We start from the raw sequence: 11,719 nt of genomic DNA, 5'->3' as shown, positions 1-11,719 counted from the left end.
GTTTAGTCCGCGTTAGCATAATCACTACATACTAAGCGTTTAGCGTTTCCAATTAAGAAACCTACGTTAATGCTATGGTTAGTTTATAAATGAAAAACTGTGAACGCTGTGTCTGTACGGCAAACTTATAGTAAGCATCCAGTCGACAACCCAGCCATCTCGTATAAATCCACACACAATGAATATGACACGACCTCAAGATTATATATTTTTATAACTTAAAAAATATTCATCTATTATAAAATGAATATTCCTTATCTGTGATATATTATTTTATATATCATATAAAATAATAAAGGGTTTAATATATTTTTATACTTTAATTTAAAATCCACAAAGAGATTTAATTTTTTCTTCTTTTTAAATCTATTTTCAAGTGCTTTTATATGTTTTTTATTGAATCATCTACAATATTTCTCTGATTATTTTACATTTTTTTTAAATATTTTGTCATTTACAGAATTCTCGATTAACAAAAAATAATATCATCAAATACTTTTTATCGGTTATCAGAAAATCAGCTTCATTTTATTGATATACTTCACGTAATTTTCCAGACGCATTATAATAATATGTTGATATATAAAGTTATTTATATTAAAATAGATCTATATACTTGATATATTTAAAAAAATACATAATTGTTACAAAAAATAAGACCGTATAATTGTGCTCGCAGTAATCGATTAAGTAGTTATATCAGAACAAACAGATAAACATATTTTAATATTCATAAATAAATGTTTATACATACTAGGTTTTTCATGTGACTCAACTTGTATGACAACCGATTTATATTTTACTAAATGTTTTAATTGCGGTGAATGCCATGATCTTGTTGAAAGAAAATGGCAATGATCCTGGATTACTGTCCATCCTGGCATTTCTTCTGCAATGGAAATCAATTAAAAGTCTACCCATTATACAAATAACTCGTTATTCGTATAGAATTTAATTTTCAATTATTTAAATCGGCTTTCAAAACTGAAAATAAAATTAGTTTCATCCAAATATGCCCGTCGACTTAAAAAACACTTAGATTTCTGCTATCATAAATTATAACGAAAATTAAACTTAATGAAACTTGAGTCATATTTTTTAAAATATATAATTAGCCGTACATAACACTCGTACATTGATTACAGTACAAATTATAATAACCACGCCCAGAATGTTTCCTCAAACAAGGTAGGAAGTGATTTTCGGAATGACACTCTCAAGGAATCCAAAGTCTAAAACATATAAGACTATCGACATATTTACTTTTACTTAAATCTCATAAATCAATAAAACATAATCACGATGAAAAATCAATGACCCAGCCCCGAAAAATAACTTCAATTAAAAAACAAATAGTTCACACTAAAACCTCCTTTCTGATATCGGTATGTAATTTTTAAGAATTAAAAAAAAAATGTATGTGGCATATGATATCAAAAAAGGATGAATGTGATTCGGAGGGGTATAAATAGTGTGAGCCTCATAGCAAATGTATCAGTCTCACTAACAAGTCGAGAGGATATACAACCATGTACGCTAAACTGGTGAGGAATAAAACTATTATTATACATAATAAATATATATATATATATATATTTAATTTAATATGAATATTACAAATTAATTATTTTAATTTTAATTTAAAAAAAATATTGTATCAAGTGTTGCCATATATATTTACATGTGATAGTTAAAAAACAAGTGTCCCATAACCTTCACTAGCAATTAGATAATAACAATGTAGCAATGACAGGAGTGATTTGAATATTAATATGTGTGTGTCTGTGTTGCAACCAACCTCGTAAAGTAAAAAAATATGAACTCATAAAAGCAATATATGAAAAGTTACTAACAAGAACAATACAAAAAAATTTAATTAATATATATATATATATGACCGCATGTCTGTTTTTTCGTGACTATCCGCTGTAATTTTAACTAATTGCCCCGAATTTTTCGTAACGTTGATTGTTACGGACTGATTGATCCGTTTTGTAACACAACGTACAGTGACAGTGTGTTGAATTGATTGAAAATTTCATATCGATTAATAATATGAATTCATTTCAAGTATTTTATTAATAAACCTACATAGACAGTAATTTTGGGAACGTCCTATTTGTTAGTACAAGTTTTTATCATCACTCTACATACGAAGCGCTTCCCGTTTCTCATTAAATAACTTACAATTACAATATAACGTGTGTAATTTATGAACGAAAAACGTTTAACGTCGTCGTGTGATGGTAGAAACTCGGAGTAAGCGTACAGAACACTCCCAAAAACAGTGTGGGTTGACAATGTAGTTACAGTACTCATTGTTTGATAAGTGACATAGAATTTAAATTACTATCAGATGATAGACCAACAAATACACGAGCGGACATATTAAGTTTACAATATATTAATACTCTAATCAATCAACGAAATCTTATTTAAATAATTATAAGACTTATACAATATTAATTGATTTGAATCGATTTATTCTTTAGCCCAGGTCGTATCGCCTGGGTTATTCTATCACATAATGTTTATAGTCCGTGAAGGTACAAGTTATATATATTATTTACTATATATATGTTATAGAATTATTAATACAATTCATGTTTTAGTTCATCGTTTGCGCCGTCGCCGTGGTAGCGCTTGCCCGCGAGTACCCGGCCGGTCTCCACCCAGCTGTCTGCCCCAACTACCCATACTGCGACGCCACCGCCTTCCAGAGATTCACCCCTGAAGGACAACCCATCCCCGAATGGGTTTACAACCCATCCATCCTTCCACAAGCACCAGTAGAGTGAGTAACTTATCGCTTAACAGATATCATGACTTATGTGTATGTAATTTTGACCTAAAACTGATAACGACATCTAAGACATTCGCGACTATTCATTTAAATATATAGAATAATATTTTCCTATTTCTACGAGCTCACAATTATTTTTTAAACACTACATACTCCCGACGTATCGTTTACTTTGCAGCAACCGTGATCACTGGCAGACGAGTGATAATAACAAACAACTCTTGAATTGACAACATATTTCGTCTTTCAGCCCCAACGCCAACCTCGCTGCCAGGTACCCAGCCAACTTCAACGCTGCCGCCTGCCCCAACTACCCCTACTGCCACTGAACAGTCCGAGCGCTACATCGTACTCGATAAAAGAATTTCATGAAAGATATGATTTTATAAAAAACACATTTTTTTGAAATTCCACAGCTATCGACCGCACTGCCATATTTACTCTGTACCTTATTGTAAATAAAAAAAACAAACAGGTTCGTTCTCGATTCGTTTATGAAAAATAAATAATGTAAAAATGTAAATAAATATGGTATAAATATGTTAATTTCTTTTTATTGACATTCACTCTGAAAGAATATAAAAGATAAAATAATTTAAATTCCTCTACAGCTCTAAAAAGATAAAGATAAAAAGATATTTAAATATCATTGATCATTCAAGGACGTTCTATCTTACTTTCAAATAGCCTTCAGTTTTGTTACTGGAAAAGAATTCGTCATTAACATTCAGTGTACTAGTGTTTTGGTCAGTTAGACAAAATATTATCAACTGTTCTGCATCTCTCCTAATATATATATATATATATATATATATATATATATATATATATATATATATATATAACTGGATTTTAATTCATTAGTTAAACAGACGTGATGATTGCAATACTTTGATTTAAATTAAAAATGAAGTTGTTGTAGTAATTACAATTTGCTTCTATACAACACACAATAAAAAATAAAGATATATTTCTGTATCGAAGGAAATAACCACTTAATTTATATTCCATTTCAATGAGAGGTTTCAAATGCAATCTGTGTTTTTTAAGGAAAAGTTTGATAGTAGGTAATAGTAGTAAAAGATATAACGATTTGTTATATGTGCAGTTATACATAGTAGCGCCATCTATTGGTATGTAGCTTGAATAACAATGGTTTCTATATCTGGTGGACTATCACTGACAAAATATACAGGTTTTCTCAAGGTTTTGAGTAGTTACCAGCAAATAACAAAACTCTTCATTGCTGTCCAGTACGAGATCCGGCGAAATAATCATCAGCTCCCACTACATCAGCAATACGTGTTAACTGAAGTTGAGACTTTGAATGTACCCGCAGTTATAACTGAAGATATATTAAAAGAATTCAGTGTGTAGGATATTCGGGCTGTAATAATTACGTTACAACTTCTTTATGATCTAGCTTGACCAACACAGAACCATAATGTCAAAGTAATTAAACAAAAAGTAGTTTTTTCAGCAGAATTTCATGGCTGAAACTGCTTCAGCAGTCTCTTTTAGTCCAATTATTTTGCGTTTCTTCAGTCCCATAAATTCTCAGAACAATATAACTGGGTGCTTATATGCGGCGGCTACCACTTCCTTCGTTTAATCTTCAAAACGACCTTACGTCTAAGACAGAAAATACTGTAACCAGGTACCATAAAGTGTTTTGCATCAAATATGCATCAAAACCATTTTCAGCTATATCTTAATCAGCCTACGTGAGTCCAAATATAATTTTATACTTGTCCTTTCTTATTAGGGCAGTAATGAGCATAGATAATATAGACAGAACATAGAACGTTGCAAGGCTACAAGAACCGACAAATGTGAGTTGAAATAAAATGTTTAATGTAACCTGACAGCGCCATCTAGCGTCAGTCCAACGACACTTCATATTAAATGAAAGTATGGCGATGTGTTACTGCAGGAAGTAGATGGAATTTTAGACTACAGTGTAGTCTATGTCTTAATGCATTTTATAAACTATCTGTACAACGAATTTCCTGCTGTTTTTGTACTGAAGTGCAATAAATATCAACCCATTCCACCATCCATACAATCTCTCGCCTTGTTATTATTCTGTAATATAGAATACGATCTTATAAAATACCTAAGCCAAATCAAAATTATAATTCTCAGTTGAAATACTATTTATAAAAGTTGTTCGTATCCATGCTAATGAAGAAAGGTCGTAAATCCATTTTGGGTATAAAACCTCATTACTATACGTTTACACCAACTGCCAATTAGGTAACTCGTAAATTAACACATACGGACAGCAATAAAATAGTTAATGGACATAAAAGAGTAGAGCCTGAATAAAATTATAATATTGGTTCGGTAGGAATAGAGCCGAGGGTTAATGTAACGGGATTTGTGATAGAAATAATCCATTAATTATATTTTAATGATTGAAAATGTATTTCACACGAAAATATTTAAATTTTTCAAAAAGTATCTTAAAACAGTACGGTAGTTATAAAAATACTATCGTAATTACAGTTAGGTGCCGTAAATTACTCTCGCCAGCCCGTCACCCGTGTAAATCAGGTTCCGGGAAAATTGTTTTCTAACTAAAATAGAAAATATTATAATAACACAGTATTTAGTAACCATTCTGATGACGAGAATATCTACGATGAACAGACAAGCAAATAACAATCATTATATATAGTTATTTTGATTAGTCTACCAATTAGTTATAGATCGTATATTGTAACACAATATTTTCCCGCCTACAATTCAGTTACTTACGGAACACAAAATGTCGGAATAAATTAAGCAAATTTTTTATAACACAAAATAATTAATGGCGTCACTTTTAAACGAATAATCTCAATCAATTGATGCTTTTTAAAGTTTTTAATAAAAGTTAGTTTCGTTATTTTCGTTATTCTATGATAAATAATTTAAATTTATTCCACGATAAAATCTTTAGACGCTTGACCTAAAACACTTCATACTAAATAAGACATCTTCTTTCCTGTGTTCAAGAAAAATCATCTATGTTAAATAATATATAACGTATATGGAACCCGCCATTACCAAATACATACTGTACGCCTTAACCCAAGTTCGAATTGTCATACTACTGACGACTCGACAGTTGATAGTATAGGTCATTACATGGAAAACGGGAAACGCTTCGTATTTAGTGTGACGATGGAATAAATAGTAAGCGTACTGATCGATAAATAAATTAATCTTAATATGTTTCTTATCCTCGGTTAAGGACGAAGCTATATTTTGTTGTACAAACTTAGTTATTAAATTATAATAAATTCTTATAAACTTCTAACGTATGTCCACACTTCAATAGATCACTCATTATGTGGCGTTGCGTGAGCGCAACACACGCAACCAGCTCGTCCTGTTTCATTCTACTTTGCGATGCGAACATTTGACACTTCCGGTTAGATTTTTTTTTTGTAGCCAATTAAGTATCCACTTGTTTTATTACTAATTGTAAGTAAACAATCGTATGCTATGTTTTGTACAAGTTTGCGACATCACAATCAAACATTGAAGCCTGGAGTAATCATACGCAATTTTCAAACGTCGCTGAGGGTAGTCATTGAGCCCTTGACAGCGGAATAAGCATAAAATTGTTCTGTGAATTGATACCGTTTTTATATTTACTGTTGGTTGTGTCCACTTCATACAGATTCAAGTTGATTGTGAAAATGTTTTAACAGACTGACAAAGAGATGTGTACCGAATTTCTTATTATTTTAATCACTAGTTAGGTTATACATTTTTATTTATAGACCTTTAAAATAATCAGAATACAAATGCTGGGAGAAAGTCGTTTTTAAAGCCTATTTTATTTTATAATTATTATAAAGAATTACACTGAAACACATCCCACAAAATCCATCTCCAAAACCATATATATATACTTAAAAGTGATAAACTCTGAAATTAATAAGACACACATGAATTTCGGTTACAAAATAAACAACATACAACGCCATCTTGTGGCAAAGTAAGCGAACCAAGTTATACTCACCTATACCAATATATATTTATATTTTATTATCCAATCATACATTCAAAGTATATAAAAAGCGTCGCCTCTTTAAGAGCCACCTTCTCTTCAGTCCAAGCAACGTCGGCTGGCAGAACTATACGCAAATATGATTGAGATATTTACAATTATCACATTATAATAAGATGTAGTAACGAAATAAAATTAATCAAGAATGAATAAAATATCTCGAATTAAGAATTTAGGATATCTTCACTTCTGACAGCGAACAAAAACTGTTGAAGTATTCGAAAATCATAATGAAATGAAAATAAAACATAAAACTCCTTACCACAGGTTTCACTTACTACATAAGTAGCGTGCAAACTATTTCATTCGTAATCTTTAATCCCATGCAAATATGTACGTGAACCGTCGACTCTCCGTATGTAGTACACAACGCGAACTCGTGGTTACGCACTGCTGTTAATGGCGTGAACGGAACAATAAACACGCTGTTATTTAACGTGTAACTTATCGAATGTTAAATGTCAGCTTGAAATAACAAGTTTAAAACGTAACTTCCTCAATTAATTAACTCCTGTTGCTACAATTTTACTTGATGGTATTGTTTACACGCGAGTATAACTAGCGTGGACTGACATCGTATTTAATAATAAATTTAATTTATGACTATAAATTTAACATAACACAAATAACCCAACAAATATTCATATAACAGACTGACTCTATTTAACTTATTGTTACTCGTTCGGAAAACATTTTGCTCGTCAATTTTGATACATTTAATAGGGATAAAAATTTCTGGTTATACATTTTGGTCAATTCAATCTTGTTAGCAAGAAAAAGATAATCTTTATTAGAATCGCTTGCATTGTTTTATTTAAAACAAAAGATAATCTAGATTTTTTTTTTGTTTCTGTTAAAGGCAACAAACGAGCAGACGGCCTACTCGATGGAAGGTAGTCACCGTCACGCATGGACATGTGCAGTATAAGGGATGTTGCGGATGCGATGCTGACCTTGATAGTGGGAGAGGGAAGGGAAAGGGTGGGAAACGGGAAAGCACAACTGTTTCTCACACGAAACGGAATCGGACGAAACGCAGCCATTAAAGACTACTTTCATTTTAAATTAACGACCATAGAATTTTTATTTATCCAAATTAATATTCGCTTAATAGTAACAAGTTGTTTTTATCACTACACAAAATATATTTTTGCTAACGATGAAAAATACCTTACAATCATACAGACAATTAAACATTACCAAACTTCTATCTGATCTTTTCTTTTTACTTACGAAGAACAAAAAATTAAATAATGTTGCCATAAAACAGATAAACTGATTATATTATTTAGGGAATTATAAACGTGTGACGAATATAATTCTTGCATATTTTTCAACGCCAGCACGTACATAGGTTATTTATCCAAACATTACACACAGTCGCAGGATCATGTATTCTGTAACATCGTTGGCGTAATATAATTTTTTCATATATTTTTTGTCACTGCTTCCATCTTTTATATTTATAAACTTATGACATAGTCTTATTTCGTCGTTATTAAAATTGTACTAATACGGAATTCTCATTTAAATAAGTAAATTCTTTAACGTATTTCTTATTACCTAAATCGTGCTGGCAATAAGTTTTTTTTTATAACCTCAGATCATTAATTCGACTATAGTGACGTAAGTGACACACACTTTTGTTTTCATCCAAATAATTGCCAAAGAAGGTTCATAATATAACTACCCTTCTTTAAGAAATAATTATTATTAAATACAAGCCTTAATCAGTTCTACAAACTCCTTCGTGTTTCCTCCACACAGTAATCAAGATTATAATTCGTGCAACAAATAAAAACGTTGACATTGGCTGAATATTTCACGATTGCAGTGCGAATGTAGCCATAGCACAAAACAATAGAATCGTAATGACATTTTAGTAACGATGAGTTTTGTAGCTTATTACTCATATAAAAGTTTACAGTTGAATTAAAAACTTTATTGTCACTTCAGTTTTGAAATAGTCTGCTTTACAGAGCGGCAAAACTATGTATTTCTTGATGCCACTAGCTCATATAGGATGAGTCAATAGTTTTTCTCGCATAAATCTTCACAGATAGTATTAACGTAGGCTATTGAATGTCAAACGTGAAACGCTTCGTATGTAGTGTGTAAAAGAAAGCTGTGTTAGTTACACTATTTATATCTCAAGAACGGCTGTTGGGATATGGTTGAAAATTGGCGGGGAAATAGCTTACCAGGAGACGGATGTAGGATATTTAATTCTGTTCGATGGAACAAGATAAAAAATACTTAATAAATTCCAATATCTGGTTATTTATGGCCTCTAGGGCGGGATAGAGTTCGCCCGGTCAATTATACATATATTACTAATTCTGGAGCGAAGTCGCGGGGAAAAATTAGTTTGTAATGAAAGAGAGAGACGATCTTCGACTATCCGAAACTAACTCAGGATATATTTTCCTCTTTTTTTCTTTCTTTATGTTGTTTTCAATTATCTCCATATTTGTCTGTTCGTTGATAAAATTCTCGAACATCATCAGTATGTCGTCAACGGACTGGCATTCTTCTGTCAGGCGATCCATCTGAACTGCTATAGCAGCACATGACGCAGAAGATAACTAACAAAAGAGGTATTACTGCTGATTATTAACAAAGAAGTAAGAATTATAACCAAGACTACAGTTACTATGTTAGTTTTCTAAATTCTCATTTTCCTGTCTAAAATAGCTGGCATCTAGTCACTAATTTAAAAATATTTTTTTATTACTCTTAAAGCTTCACCCAGAATAAGTAACTATATGTAATAACTCAAAATTCTCATAGAAACAACCGGAATTCTCATAGAAATTCGATGGTTGGACTCTAAAAGAACATCTAACCTTTAGAAGCATTGTTCTGTATTTTTCCAGGTCCACATCCACATCTGCAGGTCTTGACTGAAGCCAGCCGTAGTTTGAGGTCAATGAATGAAGCCGCGCCTGCTTACTTCTCGACTCCTTGAGCAAGAGCTGCACCTTTTAGCGGCAACATTTCATCAGGAGACTTATAATACATCATTATATAGAATTTTAAACTTTACAAAATAAATAATAAAAAAAAGACAGTAATTTCCCTTAAATAAATATCGAAAGTTATCACTATTAACTTATTTTAAACAAATTTCTTCCTATTTTTAGTGAAACGAAGTTGATTAAATACATTACTTAATTAAAATGAAAATAAGTTCAGACAAAGTTGTTTCGAACCCGCGACTTCATGTTACAGCGGCCCAGTTGCTCCAACATTTGAACTATTACGTCTAGTTTTTGTCAAATGAGAATTCCCTTTATTATTATACTTTATTACAAATATTCGGACTAAATTATCTTCGTATTAGATCTCCTTACACAAATTTATCTGAACTTCTAATCGTATAAATTATAATTTAAAAAATGATTTTTTTTTTATGAGAATAAGATGTATAACATCACTTACAAAATTCAATAACTCTATAGATTTATAGTTAGCATCTTGCGACAGTAACTTCTCGACGAAAAACATTTTGTACACAAAATTTCATTGAACGTAACAATCTGTTTTATATACCTACTGTGAAACACTTGAGAGTCAATTTCGTTTCTGGCGATACGGTTTTTATTATCTGTTTAATAAAATACTTAATGAAAATTGATAATCTGTAATATATAGGATTTGACCTTGAGTTTTAGGAATCCGTTAGCGAAGATGTGTACTGTTAATGATTTATTACTACCAGCAACATATACCACAACAGCATTTTGAAACATTTAATTTATTTATTAAATGGCAAATAATTCTTATTATAATAAAGAAATGGTTTAATAATATTAAAATTATGAATCTGTCTTTTTTTTGGATTTACTTTAAATGAATATTGTGAGAGAGGTTTGTTTATTATCATAGTTTAAAAATACCTTATAGTTTTAATATTCACCGGTATGCAAAAAATAATCAGCTGAAACAAGATACCGATATTAAAATATAACTCGAAAATGATTTATGAGACTTATGACAAATAAGTTTGTTTTTAAAAAATATAAATCTCCGTAATTCTTATTATTTGAATAACTAATAATTGGGGGTAGTTGTAATTATCAGGTATCACCCGCATAACCACCTGCGTTGGTATAAATAGAGGCGAGAGTACTGATTAAGGAGAGTCTTGCTCGAGCCGTTGCAGGGTACGGACCTCTTCGAAGTAAGGGATTCGACAAACCGTCCATGAGGTTACCTTAAACACCTCAGCGCCTGGTGACAGTCAAGTATAAAGTCATTGGTGACGTCAGTTATGCTGACGTCACTCTTTTAAAAACACGACAAGTGCTTACTACTCCGACATATATCTTTATTTTTTTTTTACTTTTTACGATTTTTGTTCTAAGAGTTGACTTTTCTGTCGCTTTAACGTCTTTTATCAACGTCCTTTTCTTTGTGTAATAATTTTTTCTTCATGTTATTTCCACGAATATAGGACGAAGAAGGATCCCCGAGAGGTCTTCTAGAAAGATAGGGGGTACCTTGAGGTGCAACGTTAGTTACATGAGACGTTTATGCAAAATCATACCACTCAGTTCTCGGCACAAACACACCTTTACCTTGGGTCATCCATCACCTCAATCAAACATAAACCTCATTTAGAACAGACTAAAATCACTTTTTTCCTAAATTTAACGAAGTTGCACGGTCAAGACTACCAAGATACTCGTCAAATTTTAGATCTCCAGTTAATGACTCTATCCAGAACTTTGTTTGCCAAAGCTACTGCTATTACTGTAAAGTTCCATAGCTCATCGAGTAAATTTGCATTTATGGACTAGCCCTCTCGCAAGGGGCGACGTTTGTATTTCATATGTTAAGACTGTTGGGGC

At 31.6% G+C, this 11,719-nt stretch overlaps 2 protein-coding genes across 2 annotated transcripts; one reads left to right on the top strand and one right to left on the bottom strand.

The window, feature by feature from the left end:
- Window positions 1-1,472: 1,472 nt before the first annotated feature.
- On the top strand, window positions 1,473-3,345 carry LOC116776244 (cuticle protein 1). The gene is made up of 3 exons (XM_032669390.2): window positions 1,473-1,544; window positions 2,613-2,794; window positions 3,054-3,345. Exons 1-3 carry the CDS (start codon window positions 1,530-1,532, stop codon window positions 3,130-3,132), a joined length of 276 nt encoding a protein of 91 aa, XP_032525281.1. The 5' UTR covers window positions 1,473-1,529; the 3' UTR covers window positions 3,133-3,345.
- Window positions 3,346-8,818: 5,473 nt separating this feature from the next.
- Window positions 8,819-10,412, bottom strand: LOC133319783 (uncharacterized). Its single transcript, XM_061525407.1, has 3 exons — window positions 10,308-10,412; window positions 9,713-9,847; window positions 8,819-9,451 (listed from the first exon to the last, which is right to left on the bottom strand). Exons 1-3 carry the CDS (start codon window positions 10,371-10,373, stop codon window positions 9,230-9,232), a joined length of 423 nt encoding a protein of 140 aa, XP_061381391.1. The 5' UTR covers window positions 10,374-10,412; the 3' UTR covers window positions 8,819-9,229.
- Between the last annotated feature and the right edge of the window lie 1,307 nt (window positions 10,413-11,719).

This window comes from Danaus plexippus, chromosome 28 (assembly GCF_018135715.1).
Source record: "Danaus plexippus chromosome 28, MEX_DaPlex, whole genome shotgun sequence".
Lineage (NCBI taxonomy): Eukaryota > Metazoa > Arthropoda > Insecta > Lepidoptera > Nymphalidae > Danaus > Danaus plexippus.
Note: the sequence above shows the minus strand (reverse complement) of the source record. Positions and strands in the feature narration are given on the sequence as shown.

What these genes read in the sequence shown, in the direction of transcription:
- LOC116776244 (XM_032669390.2), top strand. An exon ending in CTTCCACAAGCACCAGTAGA is followed by an intron (nt 2,795 to 3,053) that starts GTGAGTAACTTA and finishes TTCGTCTTTCAG; the next exon opens with CCCCAACGCCAACCTCGCTG.
- LOC133319783 (XM_061525407.1), bottom strand. Translation starts at nt 10,373, where the DNA reads ATGTTTTTCGTCGAGAAGTTACTGTCGCAAGATGCTAACTATAAATCT. An exon ending in CTATAGAGTTATTGAATTTT is followed by an intron (nt 9,848 to 10,307) that starts GTAAGTGATGTT and finishes TGCCGCTAAAAG; the next exon opens with GTGCAGCTCTTGCTCAAGGA. An exon ending in ACAGAACAATGCTTCTAAAG is followed by an intron (nt 9,452 to 9,712) that starts GTTAGATGTTCT and finishes CTCTTTTGTTAG; the next exon opens with TTATCTTCTGCGTCATGTGC.